Source organism: Lytechinus pictus, chromosome 5, assembly GCF_037042905.1.
Source record: "Lytechinus pictus isolate F3 Inbred chromosome 5, Lp3.0, whole genome shotgun sequence".
Taxonomy (NCBI): Eukaryota; Metazoa; Echinodermata; class Echinoidea; order Temnopleuroida; family Toxopneustidae; genus Lytechinus; species Lytechinus pictus.
In genome coordinates this window covers 38,457,750-38,485,682 of record NC_087249.1, presented here as the reverse complement: position 1 = coordinate 38,485,682, position 27,933 = coordinate 38,457,750, and the positions used below count along the sequence as shown (strand labels likewise).

General features: G+C 37.3%; 1 protein-coding gene across 2 annotated transcripts; it reads left to right on the top strand.

The window, feature by feature from the left end:
* The first annotated feature begins 103 nt into the window (after nt 1-103).
* On the top strand, nt 104-27,228 carry LOC129262025 (histidine--tRNA ligase, cytoplasmic-like). 2 transcript variants are annotated; one of them, XM_054900059.2, is made up of 12 exons: nt 104-246; nt 9,351-9,437; nt 13,136-13,351; nt 14,147-14,272; nt 15,142-15,249; nt 16,452-16,550; nt 16,968-17,061; nt 19,834-19,961; nt 21,722-21,904; nt 22,179-22,361; nt 23,269-23,415; nt 24,381-27,137. In XM_054900059.2, exons 1-12 carry the CDS (start codon nt 133-135, stop codon nt 24,444-24,446), a joined length of 1,551 nt encoding a protein of 516 aa, XP_054756034.2. In that variant the 5' UTR covers nt 104-132; the 3' UTR covers nt 24,447-27,137. The 2 variants fall into 2 exon arrangements, with proteins under 2 accessions (XP_054756034.2, XP_054756035.2); XM_054900060.2 differs by lacking the exon at nt 104-246 and adding an exon at nt 1,544-2,148 and having other exon boundaries at nt 24,381-27,228.
* The last annotated feature ends 705 nt before the right edge of the window (nt 27,229-27,933 follow it).

Below are 27,933 nucleotides of genomic sequence, written 5' to 3'. Positions count from 1 at the left end.
AACATTTTCATTGAACAAACCCTGGTTGTGATTGACTCTGTGTTAACGCTCCCAGATCCAGGGAAGCCTCCGGAATGGAGATTTTAACAAAGCTCTACTGATTACACGTTCATGTTCTATTGAGCTGACAACATGGATAATGACGTCTTCCTGAGGAGGCAGTATGTCATGTATCGTAGTATAGTGAATATTGGTTGTCTGATCAGAGAGCTCAAGCTTTCTAAACCTCTTCATTATAAACAGAGGGTAAGTCAGTCATTTCGTCTTCGGTGGGGATGTTTCACGTGGTAAAATTTCAACTTAAAATTCGGACCTTAAATACTGTATTTTCAGTCATTTTGGGTAGCATGCCTAAATTTTCTAGGCCATGGCCATACAGGTCCTTCGATGCCCTCATAAATTTCCTCGATACCCTTTCAAATATTTGTAGACTTAAGGCCAAAGGGTGATGCCCCTTTTTCTTGTGGCCTTGGTGCCCCATGGAAGTCAAAAGTAAATTTTACTATTGATCCCTTTTTTAATGGCCTTGGAGGCTCCCTAAGGTCAGCACTGCCTTTCCTTTCCTTTAAGTGCCCTTCCAAAAAATGTTATGACCCCGAATATATATATATCGGTCATACTTTGTTTATTATGTTTTCTATTTGAACTCCTTTTTTAAATTTTTGTTCACTTGTTTGAACATGTATCTTGCATTTTACTGTTGGGGGAACCGCCTATCGATTGGATATGAGTTGTATTCAAGACTTTTCAGAAGCGTTGTGGAATGACATTCTGAACTTGTTTTTTTTAATGAAACAGAAATGCCTATTAAAAACGAGCACATGCATAAAGTCTATCTCATATTTTCAATATAGATCTATCTTTATTTTCTATCTCTTCACAGGAATGTAGTATATGATTGAATGAATTATTTAAGGTGTTTACTTATGTCTTCAAGACAGAATGAGACACCTGTAGGTCTATTTGAATATATATGTAGTTTTCAGGCAGAGTGAGTTTTTATCTACCTCATCTCTTTTTTAATAAGTATGTGTAAGTTTGTGTCTATGTAAATTTATATGGATTTTTTGGGGGGACATTTTGTTGTAAGGTGTTTTATCCCTTGTTTACCTTTGTACATTTGAAATGAATTTATGTGAACATAAAAATTTATACTTTGAAAAGATTAATATAGAACAAGATACAATAAAAATGTACTTGAATGTACAGTATACTCTAAAAAATGTGCTTTCAGATGCAAACCATGAATCTGAAAATGGGAGCTTATTGTTATGCATCGTAACGTACATGTAACATTCGGTTGAATTGATTGATGTTGGTATTTTCCAATGTTAAATCTGTACATGTATCCAAGTTCATCTGGTGAGACATTGTGCAAATACAAATTAGTAATGCTCATTACAGTAAACACAAATAATGATTACTTGGTGAACTCTCAAAGAATTACTCTCCATTTGTTCTCCCTTCTCTCTTTCTCTCTCTCTCTCTCTTCCTGGACCTCAACACCTGTTGATCTTTGATGTCACCCGGATCTTCTTCCAACTGGCCTGGTAAATCTATCTGGGGCTCCCTCTAATGGTTTCCTGACATCAACGACCACCCTGGATTGGTTTCTGTAACGACGGATGCCAACTGCTGGATGAATCGTGTGATTACACTTCATAATGCCTGTGGAATATGCTCCGGACGTGCAATTGCGGGAAACGTCCTTTTGGGATCATTAATTTCACAACAACACTGTTGCCTGGATGTACAACTTATAATGACTTTTGACCTAAACCCTAATACATTCTGATTGGATCTGATTGATGACGGCCTACCTGGATGATTTGTGGACCATGTCACTTACTTCAATGGAATTAATGTCCGCAACAATGTTGTAATGATTACGCCCTCTTGTGTCGGGAATATGAAATCTAACTTCGGATTCTCGCACCTGGATTGGGAAAACTGATTGTGATGTGAAAATTGAACTGTTGCCATCTTGAAACAAAACATTAATGACTTTGTGTTCCTGGATTCTTTTCTGTGACATCAATGGCCTTAACCTGGGCAAAACTGTGCTGTCTCCGCCAACGTATCCTTCCTCGCGCCCTCCGCTGTTTTTCCATCTCCCCTGGATTGCATTCTGATCCATTTGATGAACAGGTTTGTTTACTCATTGAATATTGAATAATCTAATAGGCTCCATTCATCTTTGGCCCTCAGTAGCAGTAGTCCGGGTTATAATTGAGCAAGGTGCCACACGGAAAAGGAGAAATTTTCATATAGTGCTTCTAGACCAGTTTTTTACGCTGAATATGAATATATGAGGTAACCAGGCTGTATCCTGAAAATTAACCCGTGAGGGCGCTTTTTTCAAAATGGCCGCCAAATTTTCAGAACATTCGAATTTTCGTACATAGATTTTGACATAAACATTCCATTGCCACAAAGTTAGTGTCATATGAAAGACAAATAAATTTCCTACAATTTGGTACTATTTAGAGGGGATAAGTAGGTCATTTGGCTGAGATTTTAAGTAGAAACTGCATTTTTTGCCATTTTTTCCCAAAAATTGAAAATGTTGCAAATACATGATTTTACATAATTCTAAGAAAAATGGATCAATTACCTTGAAATGTTCCAGAAAACTTTATTGATATACTATTATTATGTGGATGAAATTCCAACTCTGTATCATTCTTTTTAGGAAAATTATAAGGTATCAAACTTGAATACTTCATTTTCAGAAATGCCACTTTTTGTATGCATTTCCATAGACTAATACGTATAACATGTATAATACATGTATGTATAATGTATAGTAACAAATGTAATGCAATTATCTCCGCTTTTCAACCACTTGGAGAGTCAAGAGTAGGCTTTTCTCTATCAGCTACATAAAAAAATGTTGGCACATCAAGGTCTGACCCTCTCATGGGGGTGGGGGTGTCGAAGTCACCCCCCCCCCCTGCCCTTGGCTATATCATGTTGTTGTATATTTGTTGGAAAAAATACTGTTTTTGGAGCACCCATGAGGCAACAGGCATATCTGCAATATACAGTTCAGCCACTTTGATTGCGGCTTTGAAACTACTTGGAGAGGAAACAGTAGGCTTTGTTCTACCAGCTACATCTAAAGAAGTGGCACATCGAAGCCTATATACCACTCTCGGGGGAGGGGGGCTTTGCTTAAAGGACAAGTCCACCCCCACAAAAAGTTGATTGGAATAAAAAGAGAAAAATCCAACAAGTATAACAGTGAAAATTTCATCAAAATCGGATGTAAAATAAGAAAGTTATGACATTTTAAAGTTTTGCTTAATTTCACAAAATAGTTATATGCACATCCTGGTCGGTATGCAAATGAGGGAACTGATGACATCACTCACTCACTATTTCTTTTGTATTTTATTATATGAAATATGAAATATTTTGATTTTCTCATCATTGTCATGTGAAATGAAGTTTCATTCCTCCCTGAACATGTGGAATTCCATTATTTTAACATTTTGTGCTTCAGGCAAGGAGGTCCTAATCGTCAAATTCGCAAAAATTGAAATATTGTATAATTCAAACAATAAAAAACAAAAGAAATAGTGAGTGAGTGACATCATCGACTCTCTCATTTGGATGAAACTGGCTCGTTCATATAACTATTTTGTTAAAAATAAGCGAAACTTTGAAATGTCATAACTTTCTTATTTTACATCCGATTTTGATGAAATTTTCAGCATTGTGCTTGTCTGATTTTTCTCTATTGATTCAAATCAACATTTTTCTGAGCTGGACTTGACCTTTAATATTGCCAATTTATTTGAAAATTCACAATTTTGGACACAACATTGAGGCCAGAAAGCGTTTGTGCTTTGTTATACACCCCATTTTATTGATTTGAAACCACTTAGAGAGGAAAGAGTAGGGTTTGTTCTACCAGCTACATAATAAGCACTGGCACATCGAACCCTAGCCCTCTCAGGGACTGTCTAAGTCAACCCCCCCCCCTCTATATCATGTATATTACCATTTCACCACGCTGTGTCACCCATTGAGGCATAAGGGCATTTCTACTATATATCATATAGCCAATTTTATTTTCTTGCAATTACTAGGAGAGGAAAGCGTAGGCTTTGCTTTATCAGCTACATATTATTAAGAAGCGCTGGCACATCAAAACCTACCCCTCCAAGGGGCTGTCTAAGTCAACCACTCCCCCTCCATATCATGTACATTGCTTATCCATGGAAACTACACCATTTTGAATCACCCATTGAGACAAAAGGGCGTTTCTTCTATATAGTACAGCCAATTTCATTTTCTAGCAATGACTTGAAGGAAAGAGTAGGCTTTGCTATATCAGCCACATATAATGAAGTGCTGGCAAATAAAAGCCTACCCCCTCCGAGATGCTGTTGAAATCACCCCATCCCTTATGCATTATTGCATATTTATTGAAAAATTCACAATTTTGAAGCCCCCATTTAGGCAAAAAAGCGTTTCTGATATATAGTTCTGCCACTTTTACTGCCTTGAAACCACTTGGAGAGGAAAGAATAGGCTTTGCTCTATCAGTGACATAGAGAGATTAGCTGGCAAATAAAATCCTACTTCCTTCAGGGGACTGTCGAAATTCCCCCCCCCCCCTTGAAATTCACAATTTTGGAGCCCCTATTGAGGCAAAAAGGCGTTTCTGATATAGTTCTGCCACGTTTAATGCCTTGAAACCACTTAGGGAGGAAAGAATATGTTTTGCTTTATCAGCCACATATAAAGAACTGCTGGCAAATAAAAGCCTACCCCCTCCAGGAGGCTGTCGAAATCACCCCATCCCTTTTTCATTATTGCCTATTTATTGAAAACAAAAATCACCATTTAGGAGCCCCCATTGAGGCAAAAAGTCATTTCTGATGATGGTTCTGCTTTTTTTTTCACCCTTGAAACCACTTGGAGAGTCAGAAAAGAATAGGCTTTGCTTTATCAGCCACATATAAAGAAGTGCTGGCAAATAAAAGCCTACCCCCTACAGGAGGCTGTCGAATTCACCCCACCCCTTTTTCATTATTGCTTATTTATTGGAAAAGTCACCATTTTGGAGCCCCCATTGAGGCAAAAAAGCTGTTTTGATATATAGTTCTGACACTATTACCGCCTTGAAACTACTTGGAGAGGAAAGAGTTGACTTTCCTTTATCAGCTACATATAAAGTAGTGGCTCTACTCTATACCAGAAACACATTTTTTGCCTCAATGGGGGCTCCAAAATGGCGAGTTTTCAAATGAATTGGCAAAAATCGTAAAAAAAAGTGGGGTATTCCGTATTATCTATATTCCCCTCAAGTGGGTCAGGCTTCGATATGGCAGCAATTCGTTATATACAGCTGAAACAGGGGAACCTACCGTTTCCTTTCCAATTGGTTTCAAGAAAATGAAATTGGGTGTTTTATACAGCAGAAGTGCATATTGCCACAATGGGGGCTCAAAAATTGTGAATTTTCAAATAATTAGGCAATAATAATAAAGGGGTCGGGTGATTTGACAGCCGCCCAGATGGGTAAGCTTCAATGTGCTAGCACTTCTTTATAGGTAGCTGATAGAGCAAAGCCTGTTCTTTCCTCTCTAAGTGGTTTCAAGGCAATAAAAGTGGCAGAGACGCCTTTTTGCTATATATCAGAGATGCCTTTTTACCTCGATGGGGGCTCAAAAATGGTGAATTTCCATAGATATTTATTGATTTATTCAACAAGGGTGTCTATAGAGGCTGAAAAGCCGAATTGCATAACCATTTACCATCATCTTCGAGATAGGCTGCAGAGCCCTTTGAAGATTACAGCAGATGATGATGATTTACATAAAAATACAATCAACGTCAAATAAAAAAAAGCTCAATTTACACGAATTCTACATCATAAGAAATATCAAAACACATAGAAAGTTTGTTTATCATGTTGAGGCCGCAAGTATCAAATATGTAGATAGGCAATAATGCAATTGGGGAGGGGTGATTTTGACAGCCCCCAGAAGGGGGTACGCGTTTATTTGCCAGCACATCTTTATATGTAGCTGATAGAGCAAAGCCTGTTCTTTCCTCTCTGAGTGGTTTCAAGGCAATAAAAGTGGCAGAGACGCCTTTTTGCTTCAATTGGGGCTCCAAAATGGTGACTTTTCAACAAATAGTCAAATACCGAAAATTGATGGGGTAAATTAAGGGAATAAGCTTCGATTTGCCAACACTTCTTTATATGTAGCTGATAGAGCAAAGCCTACTTTCCTCTTCAAGTCATTGCAAGAAAATAAAATTGGCTGTACTATATGTATAGTAGGAACGCGCTTTTGCCTCAATGGGTGATCCAAAATGGTGAAATATCCTATAAATCGGTAATATACATGATATAGAGGGGGGGGGGGTTGAATTAGACAGCCCCTGAGAGGGCTAGGGATCGATGTGCCAGCGCTTCTGTATATGTAGCTGGTAGAACAAACCCTACTCTTTCCTCTCTAAGTGGTTTCAAATCAATAAAATGGGGTGTACAACAAAGCACAAACGCTTTTTGGCCTCAATGTTGGGTCAAAAATTGTGAATTTTCAAATAAATTGGCAATATTAAACAAAGCCCCCCCCCCAGAGGGGTAGGCTTCGATGTGCCACTTCTTTAGATGTAGCTGGTAGAACAAAGCCTACTGTTTCCTCTCAAAATAGTTTCAAAGCAATCAAAGTGGTTGTGCTGTATATAGATATGCCTGTTTTTGCCTCAATGGGTGCTCCAAAAAACAGTATTTTTGCCAACAAATAGGCAATATACAACAACATGATATAGCCAAGGGTGGGGGGGGGGTGACTTCGACACCCCCACCCCCATGAGAGGGTCAGACCTTGATGTGCCGACACTTTTTTATGTAGCTGATAGAGAAAAGCCTACTCTAAACTCTCCAAGTGGTTGAAAAGCGGAGATAATTGCATTAAATTTGTAACTATACATTATAGTATACATGTATTATACATGTTATACGTATTAGTCTATGGAAATGCATACAAAAAGTGGCATTTCTGAAAATGAAGTATTCAAGTTTGATACCTTATAATTTTCCTAAAAAGAATGATACAGAGTTGGAATTTCATCCACATAATAATAGTATATCAATAAAGTTTTCTGGAACATTTCAAGGTAATTGATCCATTTTTCTTAGAATTATGTAAAGTCATGTATTTGCAACATTTTCAATTTTTGGGAAAAAATTGCAAAAAATGCAGTTTTCTACTTAAAATCTCAGCCAAATGACCTACTTATCCCCTCTAAATAGTACCAAATTGTAGGAAATTTATTTGTCTTTTATATGACACTAACTTTGTGGCAATGGAATGTTTATGTCAAAATCTATGTACGAAAATTCGAATGTTCTGAAAATTTGGCGGCCATTTTGAAAAAAGCGCCCTCACGGGTTAATTTTCAGGATACAGCCTGGTTACCTCATATATTCATATTCAGCGTAAAAAACTGGTCTAGAAGCACTATATGAAAATTTCTCCTTTTCCGTGTGGCACCTTGCTCAATTATAACCCGGACTACAGGGGAAAATTACTTGGGGGCTTGGGCAATTTCACCCCCGGATTGTTCAATAGAGCCCTGGGCCCTGTCTTACAAAGAGTTACGATTGATCCGATCAATCGTAACTCTATGGAAATCCATCAATGTCATAATTTTTTCTATGAAAAATTTGCACAATGTCCTTCATATGCAAAGAGAAGCACAGTGAATTTTCAAGAAAACAATGAATGCATGAATATACATCATAGCTAGAAAATATTTTGAACAAACATGCATAATAGATGTTGACGTTGATGGCCGTCCATAGTTAGAATGATCGTATCAATCGTAACTCTTTGTAAGATGGGGCCCTGGAAAATAAAAGATCCCCCCCCCCCCAAATCCCCATTCACCACAATGTTGTAAGTACAGGTGGTGTCGTGAAAAGTATTCCTTGAAAATAAAAATATTTTCTGTCTGCTCAGTAGTGGTGTTGAGTAGGCAAACATTTCACCGAGTCCCTACAGAAACAATTGGGACCCGGTGAGTTTTTTGTCAGAACGGGTGCACCAAAGAAAGTAAATTTAAGATTTTAGATTTCACTATTTTCATAAAAATTTGGAAAAGATGTTTAACCTTGAATGAATAAAATTTTATTATTGAAAGATACATTTGGCCTCCACCGTCACTGCGCCCTTTTGTGCAAGAGGCGAAGTTTTAACTTAAAGGGGAATCCAGCCTTGGTCATAAAATGTTGAGTTGGAAAGGAGAAAAATAAATAAAAGAGAATGGTGAAAGTTTGAAAGAAATTGGACAATCAATAAGAAAGTTATGGTTGCTTTAAAATTGAGATCCCTAAGACTATGTAGATTTCAAATTGGCAACTACATTAGTAAAATATGACAAGTGGTAAGGACAAATTTCCCATAGGCCATGTACAATTATCAGAGATTTGTGGTTTTCTCCCAAGTACCCATTCCCCTGGGGCAGTAATCTGTAACCCAGGTAGTATATTGTTGTTGTCCTCATGAAAGAAAAATATAATTTGAAGTAAAACTTTATAAAAAATGACGCTTTAGCCATTTTATGTATTGGAGCACATGGAAGATTAGTCCTTGCCTTACATCACTATGACATCACATATGCGGCAAATTTGAAGTCTCCATGGGTATAGTGATTACCAATATTTACAACTTTTAAAAATGTCTATTAAACTTTCCTATTGTTTGTCGGATATGTTTCAAACTTTCATCTACATGTATCAACTTGTCTGATTTTTCTTTTTCCTCTAAAAACAAGTATTCATTTGGGTTGGCCTAATGTTGGCCTAATGACAAGACGATATCATAATATTAGAGACCAATAGATTCTAGCAAGAAAGTTGAGAAATCCTGACATCAAATTGTCTTTCTACATTCTGATTTAATTCATTTGATGTTTGAAATTTAATATCAAGTGAAAAGTTAAGATTTGTTCGGTCCACCGGGTTCCAGTAAGAACAATGTCCTTGGGACCCAGATGCAAAAATGACCCTAATGACCGATGACCGACCACTTCTCATTAATTGTAGGTTACATTTTAGGAGAAAGAAAAGTACCTTGATCTACCCAACCACATATCATTGTATCACTTTATTTTACAGTTTAAAAGATGTAATGTAATCAAGTGTATCTACATGTACATATAGTTAAAGAAATATCTTAACACTACTTAAACATATCTCAATGGAGAACAGCCAGTAAAAACATGCATTCATTGTTGTTGGTGTATCCTATAATATATCAAATCATTAACACTATGTGATCTCCATTTTCTTCCTCATGTTCTTTTTTGTCTCCTGTTTGCAGATCAAAGAAGAGGTTAATAAACTATTAGATTTGAAGGTGCAGCTTGGAGATGGACCTACCCAGAAATATGTCCTCAAAACTGCAAAGGTATGATATCTGTATTCAGATGGTCTTGTTTATTAATAGTAATATGCAACATTATCTTTTGATTAACAAAATGTTTTTAAGCGCTGCACACTATAGCATGGTAACCGTAGTTAGATGCTTGAGGATTCAAGGAATTCCTTCCTGCCGGTACCCATTATCACACCTTGGTTGAGTGCAGCACATTGTGAGTAACTTTCTAGCTGAAGGAGAAATGCCATGGCCGGAAATCAAACCCACGTCCCTCTGATTGAAAGACATGAGTCTTAACCACTTGACCATGACGCCCCCTACTCATATGGGGATAAACGCCTTGCCAAAGGACAGGAGAGTCATGGTGGGATTTGTATCCTGGACCTTGTTCAAAGTGTGGAGACTTATCCACTGGGCCACAATACCTCTACATCATACCTGCCAACCATTCCGATTTTGGCGGAATTATACCGATTTTTCGACCTCCATTCCAAATTTCGAATTTTAAAACCAAAATTCCGATTTTCGGGTTAATCAATATAGTGTTGAAATTATTGAAACGGCTGTATAATGCGACTAACGCATGCACGGCTGTAAGATGCGACTAATGCATAAACGCAAATGCGCTAGCTACATACACGATATACACAGAGAGCGACTTTAAACGGCGCGAACACTGCTAAGTGCGCAGTTCCATTGCAAATACATGTGAAAATTAACGAGCATACACGCAACGGCAGCACTTAGGGCGCTACATTTTGAGGTGTTGTCGTTAGCGTTGACTTGCGGAAAAATATGGCGGCTGACATTGGCTAGCGAAAGAGCCAGTGTTTAGTGAGGACACGTTTTCATAATCCAAGAACATCGGAAAAACCGTGAAAAAGTAACCTTTTTAGACCCCTTGTTTCCTAACTACGATGTTAAGAATCACCGATGGTGATATTTTTGACGCAAAACATGGTGACTTAGGTAAGAAAATTTTACTTTTTATTTGAGGATTTTGCCCATGTCGCCGGATGATTTTGTAGTGTGGGAGTGAGTTAGTGATGTAGCGTACATATCTAGAGTGTGTTGGTGATTACAGTGGTATATCGCTGAGTCTGCTGATGAGATATGAACGGCAGGTCGTTGAACACCGGCCCCTGCCCGGCCGCGTACCGACGCAATTAAGTTAGATCTATTCCTATGCAATTTTAACATTGATCTGTACTTTATTTTTCGAATAATTGTCAATTTTTTGAGGAAGAAAGATGATCAACTTTCGATCTCGGGTTGAGCCTTCGGAGCCGAACGCCAAATCTACTTTGCTTGCTTCGCTTGCCTAAACCATGCCTGAACTCCCGGCGCCCGCCCAGTGGCTGGGCCTCAGCCTCCCCGTCTTACCGGCGCACCGCAAGTGCAGTGGTGGGTGCGGGTCGGGCGCATGCAGTCGTTAGTTTCGGCTCCGTATTTGTCATGGTTGAAAATCTGCTTTCTTCTACCAACAAGCACTTATCCAATGTAGGTTATGATATAACCTTGTCCTCAGTCAGTAAACCCTTTTTGGTGAAATAACATGAATAAGACAATGTCAATGTTTGGCTTACTTTCTCTTGATGCATGATTGATACATGTAGGCTTGATAATAAATGTTTGATTTATTGGCTTGTCAGTTTTTAATACAGTAGGGATAACTTAAATCTAAATTAATCATAAAATCCTGAAATTATTTTTTGTCTAATTAAAAATAGAATGTGTGGAGATGAAGATCTGCATCAATCTCACTTTCCACCAATTGAGGGCCTCACAAAAATATGCTCAAAATCAAAGTTTTTAGAGAGCTCTGATGAACAAGAAAATTAACCCTAAGTCTATATAGATTTAAATGAAAACATATCACACCTGAATGAAACTGGGTGGTTTTTGTCACAAAAGTGATATTTTAAAGACCTTTTTTTTTAAATTTTTAATTGATGAATAAAGGTAGACTCTACATGTATATTAGGTCATCCTCTGGTGTGGTAATGAGGGTAAATTTGCTTTAAAAAGTGTAGGGAAATGCTACTTTTACATGCTGAAAATGCAAAGAGTCCCTACCGTTGGAGCGGGCCGGACCGGACACCCGCTCGGCGCCGACGGAACTTTGATACTGATTTTTTATTATCAAAGGTTGGCAGGTATGCTACATTGTCATTACTACAATTATTATCATTTGTTTGGTATGAGTTGTGTCTGAGAGGTGAAAAGTGATTGGAATATCTATGACCTATAAACGATGATCTTGATAAGCCATTTCATTTTGCGATTAATCGCTAACCTTTGTGTTGCGGGGCCTAGGGCTATTGTCAGTCAATGACACTACTACATGTTGACCCGACATTGATCCTTTTATTTTGGATCACTGCCAGTTCACTCAAAACTACTATCAACAATAATAGTGGCGTTCACACACTGAGGAAGAAATGAAGTTTGAAAAATGATTTTCGTATAGCGATGCAAAAAAATGGGAATTATTATTTGGTGTGTGGATGTGGCAGAAAATATATTGTAATCCAACTTGCTGTTCTCCTTGCGTTTTTTTTTTCCAGAATCATTTAGATGATTTGACGAGCACTGTGTATGTTTATCCTCACACAGATCTTATTTTTTAATATCCCATGATGCAGAGCGCATAATCATATTGATGCCTGTATACGTGAATACGCGTACACACGTCGATCCACCTCCTTGAAGTTATCTGGGTCGATATTAGGGTCTTGCAAGTTTTGAGGGTTTCTTGCTCGTATTTCTCGTGATTTTTCACTATGTGGGAACAGTCACTGCGTGTGAACAGTAAAGATGAGATAGAAAGTTTCCTTTAGTGTGAATGGCCCTAATGATACAAGCTTGTTTCTCCCCGCCTGAGAAATTCAGAGAAGTTTCGGACTCCGCCTTTCCCGTATTCAAGGATGGTTAACAATGGGCATTGATGGGTGTGGGATCAGGAAAGGGAAAAGGTTTAATAAGGGGGTAGTGATACCTACCCCCACAGAAGTTCGTTGATTTAAGAACTAGACAACTGGGGAGCATTTCATGAAACAATTAGTCAGTGATTTTCATTACATTATTGTTATAAGCTTCTAGAAATCCTAGCATCTGATTGGCTGAGAGCAAATTGGACATTTAAAATCACTGTTAATTCTCTTCATGAAATGACCCCCCCAGTGTGTCAGTTTACTTGTATTGGTATTCATAGTGGGATCCAAAAGCTCCCCCCCCCCCTCCTTAAAATGGACCAACTTGCTGCAATGCCCCTAGAATGATTCCAGGTGGACAATACCACATGAACTTGTATATAAAGGGAATGAGCTACTTTTAGTATAGGAGGGAACATTCTGCACAGTACTGGACTATTCACTTTTTCTTTGCTTTGGGACATATACATTATAGAAGTGATTTGGGACATTGAAGTGACATTGTGTAGGAGTGATGTTATATGGTTGAGTGGAAAATTTAACTTTTTAAACCAGGTAGGAAATATTTTGCTGTTATGAACATAGATTTGTTATTCATATTTTGAAAAATAAAATATATTACATAAAAGTAAATAATATATATTTAAGCTTTTGGAAAATATTTGTGTACATTTTGCATAAAACTGAAAATCTCATACTTTGAGAAATTGAGAATACAATGCTGATCAGATTCCACTTGCTATTTACATATATGTGATATCATTTTGTTTTTTATTTTATTTTTTGTGAAACCAGGGTACCAGGGATTACACACCCAGGCAGATGGCAATCAGAGAGGGTGTTTTCAAGGTGATCATTGACACCTTCAAACGTCACGGAGCCGAGACCATCGACACACCTGTCTTTGAGCTGAAGGAAACCCTGACAGGGAAGTACGGGGAAGACTCCAAGCTCATCTACGATCTGAAAGATCAAGGAGGGGAACTCCTCTCACTCAGATACGATCTAACTGTATCCTTTTGATCTTTACAGTCCAGAGTGTAAAAAGAACAAATCACCAGTTTTGAGGCTTTATTAAGTTTTACTTTGAGCAGAGTTTTGACTTCATTCAGTAGCATAATACATTTTTTATGAGATTTTATGTTAATTTGACTTCAACTTTTGTAGATTATTTGTGGGTAGTGTGTGTGTCAATTTTCATTTAGACCATGCAATAATGGTTGAGATTTTTTTTTTGGGGGGGAGTAGGGGCTCTTCATCAGCCCCTCCACTCTCTTCTCATTGTTTTAGGCATCAAAATAGCCCAGTCTTTATAGAGTGTAATGATTCTCAAGAGTGAGTCTGTTCATGTATTTTCGGGAAACAGGAGTAAGAATTTTTTTTACTATTTTTAGAACGAAATGGATATTATTTATTTGTTAGAAGGGCTTTTAGGTGCTCATTCATTGATATGCCCTTTATTTTGTGTTAAGCCTGTTGATTTGCATAATAGTAATAATTATTAAGTGCAAATTAATGTATCTTATGTAGTTGCATATTTAATTGTGTTCCATATATTATCCTGGCTTTAGCTCTAGTTGCTAAAGGCACTTGTTGCATCAAGGAATCAATCCTGCTGGGTACCCATTCACCTCACCTGGGTTGAGTGCAGCATGATGTGGATCAACTTGCTGAAAGAATGGTTAAAATTTAAAACTTTGAGCCTCCATTTCAAAGGCAAGAGACCACAATGCTTCATGTTGAATGTATAGAATATCATTAACAGAAACCTTTCTAACGTTTAGAATCCTTAACTATGTGATTCAGGTTCCTTTTGCTCGCTATGTAGCAATGAATAAGATTGCCAAGATCAAGAGATATCACATAGCAAAGGTTTATAGGAGAGATAACCCTGCAATGACTAGAGGAAGATATAGAGAATTCTACCAATGTGTAAGTATAAACTTCTCACTCATTCCCTCCCCCCCCCCGTTTCAAATGTTTTCTCTTCTCGTCTCCTTATCATTTCCCTTCCCTTTCCCCTCTTCCCAATGCTTTCTTTCTGCCTAATCATATTCTTTTCTCTCGACATACTTTTGTCCCTTCAACTGTCTCATGGTTTGGGGTCACAAGGTTAAAGGTCAACGGTCATAGAGATCGTTATTTGAAAATTGTAGCAATTGGGTGCATGGGTTCTCGTGTAACTACACAAGACCAACTTTAATGAATACCTAAATATCCCCATTGAAGTGGCACAGTTCTAAAAAAATTTGTCCATGAGTTAGTATGACCCCATGATACCTGATGCAGGCTGTGTTTTGATTATATACCAATTGGCATAAATTGAGCAGGGAAATAGATTTTACTATTGCCCTGCTAAAAACATTATCAGTATATAATAGCAAATATTGACTGCTCTTTTAGAACTATTAGCCGTCATTGGTCTTTATACTACAGGCCTTCTGTTTTCCTGATAGTTAGCTACATTCTCAAGGTCACTATGGGGCATTGCAAGAAACTCGCGATCAATTGCAAGTCTATTTTTGTTTCCGAAATCAAGCCTGTGCCGTGCAATTAATTGCAAATTTGCGGTTGATTGCTAATCTGCTCCACGAAACAAGGAGTGTAATCTGATTTGCTAAAGTTTAAAGGGATCAATCAACTGTAAAATTGCAACAGAATATTTGCAATTGATTGCAAATATTTTCTTGCAACACTCTCTTAGGAGCAATCAATTTTACTATAGCTTTCATGATCAGTCAATATTTGTATACCATGTGATACATGTAATCACAAACCTCTATATCATGTTTTATTTTCAGGATTTTGACATCGCTGGTCAGTATGATGCCATGATACCTGATGCCGAGTGTGTAAAGATCGTCTATGAGATCCTTACAAACCTCAAATTAGGAGACTTCGTTATCAAGGTAGGTGTATTCTTAACTTCTCTGAAACGGGATAAAAAAAGGAAGTTAATTCGGCTGATGAAGCATCGTTCTAGGGAGTAATTCATGAGAGGACTTGTCGTTTTGGGATGTTTTACTTGACAAATCCTGTTTTATCTGACAGTTACCTTAGTAACAGATCTTCTTAGCCAATTAAAATCAAGGAAAGTTGTCAGATCGGACAACTTGTCAGAATTTTTTTTTTAATGAAATGCTCTCCTGATGAACCAGTGATTACCCCCTGCAGAGTCTTATGTTTTTCGGTAGACACCTTTAATAGAATGTTAGTAGGGATCAAAGGGTACTCCAGGATGAAAATAATTATATCTATAAAAAAAAATTAAATGTAGAATTCAGTGAGCAAAGTAATGAGAATTTCATCAAAATCTGATTGAAAATAATGAATTTATTGATTTTCAAAATCTATGGCTCCCATTCCACAGAAGGGAGACCTTTGAAAGACCAAAAATTGGCAAGGTCTTGAAGCAGTCTCCAAGATCACTGAAATTTGTCAGCTCTGTGGAATGGCTCTGAAATACCCTTCAAAGAACTCAGAAAAAGTAACTGATACTTATAGAGATCTTGCAATTGTCTTTCCGAGATATTTTATGCAACAAGTGATCTTTCAGAATTCTTTCCATGGACTTGTCCTGGCCTTTCACTGATCTTTCATTGATCTCCACAAAAAATCTTCAGAAACTAAAAAGATCATGGAAAGACTATAAATAAGAACTTTGAAAGTTCATCAAGAGATCGCTGAAAGACTGCTGAAAGACCACTCTCCTGAAAGACTGTTTTGAACAGTTTCAAAAAGTTTTGGAGACCACGAATATCACTGAAAGACCAATCAGGAATTATGAAAGACCTCAGAAATCTTTGAAAGTCTGTCAGAGGTCTTGTTCTTTGTGGAACGGGGGTTGAAGCAATATTTTTCATTCAGTTGTGCCATTACTAATTTGTCAACAGATGGGCAGGCGATCTTATGTCCCCATTGTCCTCTTCTAAAGCTTTTTTTTATTACCAAAAAATAAAAATTGCTTATTTTATTATACATGTTTGTATATATTGTCTACCTTGTAACAAAAGTAATTAAACTATAAGCTAATCATCAAAGTCTAACATTTTGCATTGATCTTCAAATTGGCAACGTCTTGTGAATTGCACTGTTATGATTTCTTTTGAAGGTGAATCACAGGCAGATATTGGATGGAATGTTTGAAGCATGCGGTGTACCAGAAGATAAGTTTAGGACGGCGTGTTCGGCAGTAGACAAGCTCGACAAGGTATTAAAACCTCATTCATATCATTTAAGCTATATTCCAGTAGAAGGGAAGATGAAGAAAATCATGATGAGCTGAGATAAACCTGCTAAAGCTAGCTATACTCGTAATACAGTATCCATCACACATAAGCATTGTTAGCACTGACAAGAGCTTTAAAATAGGCCCAGTAACATCTGACAGATTTTGATGTAAAACTGTGATCCAAGATGTAAATAACGCGTTGTTTGACATCAGGCATTGCTGCAAAATTACTGGTTGTAACAGCCTCTGTTTGCTCATCGTTAGCACTAACAATGTCTCTGTGCTGCCGGTAATGGTTGTCAACATGTCCCTATTGGAGATAATTTCCACTTTAATTTACATGAATAGTTTCAAATGCATTATAAGGATTGATTTTTTATTGATATCTTTTATCAGACTTTCTGGGAAGATGTGCGAGCTGAAATGATAGATGAGAAAGGAATTGATCCTGTGGCAGCTGACAAGATTGGTGTCTTTGTCCAACAAAATGGTAAGGAAATGCTACCTGACTACCAACCGGTGTGTTGGCTCAGCTGGTTGAGCCCCCGTCTCACAACCGGGAGGTCAGGGGTTCAAGCCGTGTCAGACCAAAAGACGTTAAAAGATGGGAGTCGCTGCTACCCTGTTTGGCGTTCAACGATTAAAGGGATAGAGCCTCATCTATCTGGCGCTGCACAGCGACTGCCAGGTCCACAATAAATTGGGCAAAGCAAATTTTTGGAGTATTTCAAGTCTAGTTCGAACAATAAAAAATATGGATTTCATTTCAATCGTAGGATAATGGTTCTTTTTTTGGCTGATCTCTCACAGTTCGCAACACATTTATCGACTCTATCAATCCTTAACAATCTGCTCCAATCACTTAAATTATTACTCGCTGAATCATGTGACTGTCCGTTCATCTTCCCTTTCTCAGACTTTTTACTTTTCCCAAAGATTTTTTACTGGACATGGCAGACTCGTTAATTTTGGCATTCTTGAAAGGTTTATTTTTCAACAGCGACTTTTAAAGGTCTGGCAGACTGGCACCAGGGTCGTGCCCTGATTATAGTATGAATCTCATTATTGGCTTCTTACTCATGCTTTAGATAGGTAACTTCTGAAGGTTTGCAAAGAAATGAATCAGTATGGAACCCCCTTGTTATGCGGTTTATTCTTTTGTGGTCATATGTTTGGTCCTGAAAACATATGCCCACAAAGTAAACTTAGTGTTTGGCAAAAAAAATTAATTTTTCATTTTTGGGGATACTTTTCACAGCCTAGTAGCTAAGACTGCAACATTGGACAAGCTTCAACATTGCAGTAAATGAGGATTTTCTAGGGTTCTTTTTAAGCCTGAGTCATATCGATTATTTTGAAAACCGGTGTTCGACAGCTTTAATTCGATCGAACATCGATGCATCGAAATTTGAAGGCGGGGAAAATCGAGTCATTTTTTTTTGCTCCGGCCGGCCGTCGATGCATGCGCTATGCATGCACTACATGCACTGACGGTCTGCGCTGGCCGCGCCGGGTGAGCGTTGCAAAAGCAGATGACAGAGCAAAGTTCGTTTGTATTTTCCATGATCACAAAACACAAAAAAGGCCGGGGGCAATGCAGAATTCTTCCCAAAATATCTTCAACAATGATATTTGCAGATGATAACATATAAGTTTAAAATGAAACAATATTAAAGACATGAATCACGCAGAGTCGATCCGAATGATTTTCGGTCAACTAGCATTCGCAGTCCAGCCTCGCACAAACCAGCCCCGTTCACTCACTCTCCCGAAACGACAGGCATGCTTGCCAGCGCCATCCAACAAGTGCAAACAGCGGGGAGAGCGCTGTAACTTGCCTGAGATTGTGTAGTTGGCGGGGTAGTTGGATCCAAAATTAGCTCCAAATAAATTGATGGAAATAAATACGTAATTTTCTCTGGATGGTCATTTGAATTGGTATTCAATGCTGATATATAACGATTGTGAGGAAAGATTGGAAAATATGAGTTCTGACGATGTTCGAGACTTAATCCTGATAATGATAATCCATTTATTTTAGACACAAGAGCTTGTGATCGAAATAAATACGAATGTCTCGGATCGAGCTCTAACTTCATATAAATTATTATTGGATGTAAAATAATTACGATTTAATAAGATTTTATGGCCATACTAAAAATATTGACGATGTCAGCAAAGTATGTTATGTTCATATGGAAGAATTAATAGTATTATACTGGCATTATTTTTATTTTTTATTCCATCTCTGGACGTCTCCGAGCTCGCTCCGAGAAAAGAAGCACAATGCGCATGCGCGTTCGATGACGTCTGACATATTTTCCATTCATGAAATCAGAGCCCAAAGTTGGGCACAAACAAGCTTCAAATTGATGGGAAAAAATATCAAATGTAATTTTTCTCTGTTGTGTCATGTAAAATATTATTATATGGTGATATTACGATCATCAAAAGAGTTTCTACATGTTGACAATGTTCGATAATCAATCCTGACGTGTAATTATTTTTTTAGACAAGTGCGATTCCACTCACTCAAGTCGATTGTCATGTGATGTCCGCCATTGAAAATTGAAACGAAATACAAACGTTTCACATCAAGCTCTAAATTCATATTAATGATTATCATATGCAAATTATTGTTAAATATTACGATTAAATCATGTTCTATGGTCATGATATTAATATTGTTCATGAAAGCAAGATTTACTTTTATACGTTGATCGCATCCATTTTCCGGCCATTTTCTGATTTGATTAAAGCACAGTACTGCGCATGCACGAACAATGGCGACTTCCTAGGCCATTCATAAATTCATCGTGCATAAATTATCTCGGCACGAGCAGACGAGCCGTGCAGACGAGTAAGACTCGAACTATGATCGAAATAAACTTCAAATTAATGGTGAATAGGCATCATAATTACACAATCCGTTTCATTTTGGGGGCAATATAAATGAAGTAAGTAGTAGTCGAGACGGATATTACTGTTTATTTTGATGTTTGATTGTGTGAACCAAATGAATCGGCCGGCCGACGTATTTTTTTTTTTTTTCGATGCACCGATTTTGCAAAATCTGCATCGGCGTTCGATGACATCGATCGAACACCGATTTTAAAATCGATTCGACTCAGGCTTAGTTCTTTTAAGCATTTGGAGTCTACATTAAATTGCTCCAAACGCCCATGTAATTTTATTTTCCTGCATGGTGTACAATGAAGCCTCCACACTTTAGACAGGTTTTATTCCTTTCCTTTATCCAAAGGTGGTCAAGAACTGGTTAATAAACTATTGAATGAATCATCACTCAAGGATAACAAGTCTGCAAAGCAAGGTCTGGAAGCTATGAGGCTACTACTCAAGTACTGCGAGATCTTTGGTGTGCTGGACAAGGTAAGATTAAACAGATTGAATTTTATTAAAACAGTTAACCCTAAGAAGGCTGGGGGGGCTGATTCAGCCCCCCCTCGACATTTTTCATAATAAATCCGCCGCACAATTTTTTTTTACCGCGTCACTTGCTGACTTTTTACTTTCAAGTCTCGCGCAACTTTTGAGACCAAAATTGTGACCCCCGGTATGCGATCCAAAATTACACAACATTTCGTAAGTGCATGCAGACCCAAAATTGCTCAAAAACATGAATTTGTGTACAAATCCAATGGAAATAGTGTTTTTAGTCAAAATTCATAAAATGTATCATATTTTTTCTTTTACTGCTTAAAATCAATTAATTTTATCTTGTTTATGGTCAAAATAAAGTCTCTGACAATTTCCATTGAAAAAACAATAAAAACAAAAAAGTCGAAAAACAGAGAAATACATAAGAAATGTAGAAAACAATAAAATACATTAAAAAAATGAATGTGATGTTGACATTTTTTTTAAATAAATTTAATCAGATGCATATAAAGAGTATGTGTAACAATAATTTGCATTTTAGGGGCATTATTTTGCTAATGAGAGCAAACTTTATGCATAAATTAACATAGTTAATGAGCAATGAGATTTTTCACAGAATTTGATATTATAGTTTTGTAGATAATGCCATGGGTAACGCTCGTGCCAATTTTGGTCGTGATCGCGTGATCGACAACCGAGATCATAAGGGGGGGGGGCTGAATCAGCCTCCCCCCCCCAGTCTTCTTAGGGGTCGAAATAGCCCAGTCTATTTAGGGTTAATAATGATAATAAATAATAATAATATTGTACCTAACAAAGCTCCAAATCCACTCTTCAGAATGCTTAAAATGCAATGAAATGTTGCAGAATGTTGTTGGTGAGTTTGCCAAAGATTTAGATAAACAAATCAAGGAATATGGCAGGCTATAGCCTATTTTTAAGTGTGGTTTGGAGACCCCCCCCCCCCCCCCCCCCCGTCAAATGCTGTGGCTATTCCAATACATTTCTAGATTATATGCCCTTATACAGTTATGATGTGGATGATATTTGATAAAGATGTGTTTTATTGGATTCATTTTGCGATATTGCGCATATATATCTTTTGTTAGGTGCTTGATCAAATTTTTTTCCCCAACAATTAGATTAAGTTACCTTGTCGAATGTCAGAGCCGTGTTTGTCCTGTATGAATCCCGCAAGTGGCTTTTCATCATCTATAATCACTCTTCATCATTTACAAAGTAAGGGGGAAAGCTGCAATGCAAAGACACATCATTTTTATTGTGGGATTCCTGCTAAAAGACAGGGCAAAGACCTCTGACAAGTTGTCTATAAAGTGGATATTAGACCAAGTGTAGTGTAAACTAAACATCCAAAACCACTAGGGCACTGTTGCATAAAAGTTACCATTATGGTAACTTTGCCATCCAATGGTAACTTGCATGGAATCTTTGATTCTGATTGGCTGTTGATCAACATTACCATGGTAGTTACCATTGGATGGCAAAGTTACCATAATAGTAACTAGGGGCCCGTTTCATAAAACTTGTCATGAGAATAAATTTACAGTAACCGTTAAAAGCTACTGAAATCCTTCAATCTGATTGGCTGATTTGTTATAGACACTGTTCTAATGCTATTGTAACGAGTATTTGGGAAACGGGTCCCAGATTGATAGTGGACTATCTATTACAAGTAGACGCAAGTGATTATAAGGCTGTCAAACTATTCACCTATATTTTATATTTTTTAGGTATCATTCGACATGAGCTTAGCGAGAGGATTGGATTATTACACAGGTGTGATATATGAAGCCGTGCTCAAGGGGGCGGAGTGCTTACCGACCAAGACGGGGGAGCAGGTGGGCGTCGGCTCTGTCGCTGGTGGTGGTCGCTATGACAACCTTGTGGGCATGTTCGATGCCAAGAACAAAAAGGTTTGTAAGCATTTTCTTATTTTTGCAGATATATCTTTATCTCGTTCATCGTACCCTGCATGCACTGTCTCCATACCTTGTGAAGCATACCAACAAGAGTTGCTAAAATCAATTTGCTAAACACATTACATAGGCTTTTGCATCCTTCTCATTACACACTTAGTACCTGAGTGGAGAGTGGCAAAGTGTGGATAAATGCCTTCCCAAAAGCAAAGAAATATAAACAGATTGATATATTAGATTTTTCCTTTATCATTTGCCTATTTGCCATCAGGTACCTTGTGTTGGCGTTAGTATCGGTATCGAGAGAGTGTTCTCCATAATGGAAGCCAAGGCTCAACTCTCGGAGGACGTTGTGAGGACGATTGAGACTCAGGTCCTGGTCGCTTCAGCTCAACCCAACATGCTTGAAGAGAGAATGAAACTATGTAATGAACTATGGTCTGCTGATATCAAGGTTAGTCTATTATGATGATGATGGTGATGATGATGGTGATGATGATGATGATTATGATGATGATGGTGATGATGATGATGGTGATGGTGATGATGGTGATGGTGATGATATGATGGTGTTGGTGGTGATGATAATGATGGTGATTGTGATGATGATGACGATGATGATGATGATGGTGATGATTGTCATGGTGATGATGATGGTGGTGATGTTGATAGTGATGTTGATTGTGATGATGATGATGATAAATGATAATGGTGTTGGTGGTGATGGTAATGAGAATGAAATTGTGTAATGAACTATGGTCAGCTGATATCAAGGTTGGTCTTCTATGAATGTTCATGGGCCCATTTGATTTGCTCTTGGATGATGTTGGGGTTAAATATTTTTTCCCCAAAGTAGGTGGGGATCTGTTTTCCTTTAGTTGAACATATTCTCTCAACTCTTTATACCTGGCTATGTATATTCAATTCCTTTGGAGGAGTATTTGGGATAGCATGATGTTGGTAGGAGACATGCGTGGGGTCAGTGGGTTTGGTGTAGATTTCTGCTTCAGTAGGAGAGACATTAAGAAAATGTATGTGGTTTTATGAGTCAAAAGAGAATTTTATTGTGGAGTGTATATTGTTCAGTATGTCTTAGAGCTAATCAAATTGATCTGGGGCATCCCTTTTTGGGAGATTTGCAAGGAATTGAGTTTCCCTATGAAAAGATTGGAATATGTGGGATATATGTCCATGGCTGTTCCCTCTATCTGTAGAGTAATGTTCCCCATTGAATGTTAGGTTGATAAATTTATAAAGGATTTCCAGCACAAAAAGTGGGATTAATTTCTCTTTTGGTCGGATGGGGGGGACGGCATTTTTTGTTAATGTATATTTTTTCAATTTTTTTCTCATTGTTGTAGGCTGAGATGTCATACAAGAAGAACCCTAAGATGTTAGATCAGTATCAACAGGCTGAGAAGTACAGTATACCTCTATTAGCTGTCATAGGTGAACAAGAACTCAAGGATGGTGTCGTCACTCTTAGAAATTCTGCAACAAGGGCCGAGGTAAATCTATACCCATTAAAGATGTTTTTAAAATTCACAATCATAACACATTGGATACTAGCTCGTAATGCTATCACACATGTATCACATAGACCCTGCCTGCATATAGGCAGGCTGAGTCTCAAATGGGTTAAAAGATAATTAAAACTGTTAATTCTTTTTGATATTTATATAATGATTGATGTCATGGTACTTGTATTTACATCTACTATTTCTGATCTTCTAGTCTCTTTAATATCACAAATGATATGAAATGAAAAAAAAAAGCTTCTTAGTCAAGGTCAAGTGTCATTTTAGGTCATTGAATTTATTTGACTTTATCATGAAATGAATGTATTGCTTGCACTTTTTGAAAAAAATTATTCATCTTACATAGAATTGTTTTCAAAGTCAGCACTGCTGCTATTTTGAATATCATAATGCAGGTGAGACTGCCAGAGGTATTCCACTTGTATTATAATTCATTTTATTTATTTATTTATTCATTTATTTATTTAGGTTTATAAACAAAAAGGGCATCGTTTGAGACCTGGAGGCTTTGATATAGATTCATTTACATTGTAAATTATCCTTAAAAGTTGCATTAATAAAATAGAATTCCATGATGTTTGGTACAATATCATATGACTATACAGAAAGAGGTTTATAATATTGAGTATGTATGAGTAAATTATTAATTAATGATGTTTACATGTTCTAAGGCTTTTCTTCTTTCTTGGAGATTTTCATTGAACAAATAGTAATCTTCACCAACTATTGTTACAGGCTCCTGCAAATCCTTACATCTGATTCGCTGAGAGCAATCAAGTGAAAATCGATTACAAAAAATTTTATGAATTTACTTCTGTTCTTTTTTCTTTCTTTAAAAAAAATCTCCCTAAACCCCATAGACTTCATTTTATCATTATGATATACGCCATACAAGTAATATTTGATCTTTCTTTTTCTTCTCTTCTCTAATGCAGGAACAAATACCTCGACCTGATCTTATACGAGTCATAAAAGAGAGATGCGATGTGGAGAACTGGTAGATAGACTACATTAAGTTGTCTAACAAGTTAAAATGAGCTTTATAGAATGATTTTATTGACATTCTTTGTTGAGGATCGCACAGGCAATAATGAGCAGGGATTGGGTCAAGGCGGGTAGTTTCGAGTCACAAGGCCTTCATCCTTAGTCTTTATACATGTGTTCAAAGTTGAAAGGGATGTGACATGACTAGCTTTTACTTCCTTTTCAGAATTTAATTATTCTTGCACATGGGTATCGATCGTGGAATACACTATGAGTGATCAGGAAAGTTAGACCCGATTTGTTTATGATTCCAAAATGCACACTTCCTATTCTATTAATCTGCCTTTTATATCAAATTAGCCACTATGCTTTGATTTCAGGTGGGTGTTTCACAAAGCTGTTAGAAAGTTACATATGACCTTATGTGACAGGTGACCCCTTCTTTTGCTTAATGATATATCCCTTCATAGTCGACTTAACATGTTCCACGTTTGTGCATTAGGTCATTCTTAACTGTACGAACAGCTATAAGAAACACTCACCTTTTCTCATACATTTGTTGTTGCTATGTCAGGCAATCCTCTAGTATTTCTGATGTCAGTGGGTATTATATGAAGTCGGCAATGACCTTTATCGAAACATTCATAGATTATACATGTATCTAAGGCATTGTTTTATTCCTGTTTCTTGCTGGTGTTTCTCAGCTTGTCTCAATGGTTTTCCGTCTCTGACCTGCATTAGATGCTTATATCATTATGTTAGTATTGATGTCTATTCCATTCCTCATCTGTCTAAATCGAACCGTTCCATGACAGTTGCTCCGCTCTAAATTCCACATACTAATCGAATGGCCAACTACAACCCTGGGCTCAACACTATACCCTAAACCTTACATAAACCCTATTGCAACCCTTACTCTAACCATATATCTTAGACGAAATTAAGCCCAGAGCAATTGTCGCAGACGCAATTGTTATGTCACCAAATGTAACTGGTATTCATGATAACACACTATCCATCAAGTTTATATAAAAATCCTATTGACCTAGGCCCGTTTCATAAAGAACTTGCAACTGTTGTAACTTTGCCATAATGGCAACTACCATGGAAACCTTGATTCTGATTGGCTGCTGAGCCCTGTTACCATGGTAGTTGCCATAATGTCAAAGTAATAAACAAGTGCTATAATACAGTGTTTCTAAGCACTGCATACCATTACAGTAAACTGGCTTTTGCATGGCTACCCTGATCAAGTGCTGAAGCATTCAAGGAATTTCCCCTATCAAGTACCAATTACTACACCTTGATAGAGAGTGGCAAATGTAGATAAATGCCTTGCCAAAGGACACGAGAGCTCCAGTGGGATTTGAACCCCACACGCTGAGGTTGGACCACCCCTCTATGACATGCAGATATCTTTTGCTTTATTGCAAGGAACCAATTATGATTCTGATCCCAAATCAGTTTCATGCCCATGTGATTTTTATTTACGTTTTGTGATTTCCTCTGCTTAAAATGTGTCCTAGTGTACAGTTCAGTCTGTCTATCAATATTGAACATTTATAAGTTGTATAATTAAAGGACAAGTCCACATCAACAAAAAGTTGATTTGAATAAAAAGAGAAAAATCCAACAAGCATCACACTGAAAATTTCATCAAATTCGGATGTAAAATAAGAAAGTTACCACATTTTAAAGTTTCGCTTAATTTCACAAAACAGTTATATGCACATCCTGGTCGGTATGCACATCCTGGTCGGTATGCAAATGAGTGGACCGATGACATCACTCACTCACTAATTCTTTTGTATTTTATTATATGAAATATTCTAATTTTCTCATTGTCAAAGGAAGCAACAATTCCTCCCTAAACATGTGGAATTAGCATTGTTTAATAATATATGGTTCAGTCAAGTTGGTCCTTATTGTCGAATATGTAAAAAATGAAATATTGTATAATTCAAACAATAAAAAACAAAAGAAATAGGGAGTGATGGACATCATCGACTGACCCATTTGCATGTCACTGAGTTTTGCATATCACCGTTTTGTGAAAATAGGCGAAACTTCAAAATGTCACAACTTTTTTATTTTACGTCCAATTTTGATGAAAATTTCAGCATTAATTAAGATTGTTTGATTTTCTCTATGTATTCAAATCAACAATTTTATGCGGTGGACTTGACCTTTAAGTAAATGTAAGCAGGTTTCATGTACCTTTATAGTGCGCTTGATACAAATGTTTCTAAGCGATGCATATTATTACCCCCACCTTATGCATAAGTGCCTATGGGGTGCTTTTTTAAAAAAGCATTTCAAGGAATAAATTCCTTTTGGGTATCCATTTACTTCACCTGGGTTGAGTATGGGAATGTCAGATCAAGGTCTTGTTAAAGGATGTTTGTGCCGAAGCAAGAATAGAACCCCAAACCTTGTGATCTAAAGTTAAGAGAATATCCACAAGACCACGACACCTCCTCTGTCTTGTCAGTGAAACAATGGCCCGAATTCACAAAGGTTGTTTTTTAAAACCATCGGTTGATCCCGTGGTTCATGCAGACTTTCGGTATGAATTACGCTTATTTACCGCGTATATTAAAAAATGTCCAATTATGCTGATGCGCACTTTTGTCACATTGTGCCAAATTGACGCCTATTTTGAATCAATGTGTCCACTCTTCAAACAGTGGACTCATGAATAAAATAGCGTACTTAAAGGAGAAATATATTGATTATGAATATGGCCTTATTATATATCAGTGGAGAGGTAATGATATGAGGATTACCATTAGGTCATTCAAAAATAACGAAAATAATACATAAGGTGGAAATCGCCAATTAAAAAGCGCTAAAATGCCTCTCCGAAATATGCCTCGCATCGGTCTCTGAATTGACTCGAATTTGATGACGTCACTGTCTGTACGAGAGGCGTGATTGGCTCTCCCATGTCAAGCTCCACTTGCATGCAAAATCTGTTGCGAGGGTACGTTTTCTCCACACTGACACTGAATACTTCGATCGTGAAATGAAAGAAAACCCAGAAATCTAGATTTGGATTTTCAAATTGATGAATATGCAGATGAAGAGAATGATGATAAAGTTTCTAACTCTAGAAAAACAAAGTGACGTGGATGGTGGTAAATCAAGGGAATTACGCCGGTGATGATGAGTTGGACAATTCAACTTGCAAGCCGATTCGCTACCAACGCATGCAGCTGCTAGCTGCAACGCGGGTCAAATCCATGAAAATGAATTCCATGCAGCATGACCACTTCCAGACAGAGTCTCTTTCCTCTATCAACAACATAATGAGAAGGAAAATAATAAAATAACTGTACTTACAAATAAGTGAATATATCCGAACCTAGGCTGAAGGTAAATCAACTCAAGGAATAGCAGCAGACGATATGCACCGACGATGAATTTCACGTGGCTGGAATAGATTGTCACTCGTTCTGTTAGATAAAATGTATATCTCATTATTTTGACTAAATTACGAAACTC

Excerpts from the sequence above, each read along its gene's own strand:
- LOC129262025 (XM_054900059.2), top strand. The coding sequence starts at position 133 with ATGGATAATGACGTCTTCCTGAGGAGGCAGTATGTCATGTATCGTAGT. Across the intron at positions 14,273-15,141 it reads ATAGAGAATTCTACCAATGT|GATTTTGACATCGCTGGTCA; the intron begins GTAAGTATAAAC and ends TTTTATTTTCAG. Across the intron at positions 16,551-16,967 it reads CAGTAGACAAGCTCGACAAG|ACTTTCTGGGAAGATGTGCG; the intron begins GTATTAAAACCT and ends ATCTTTTATCAG.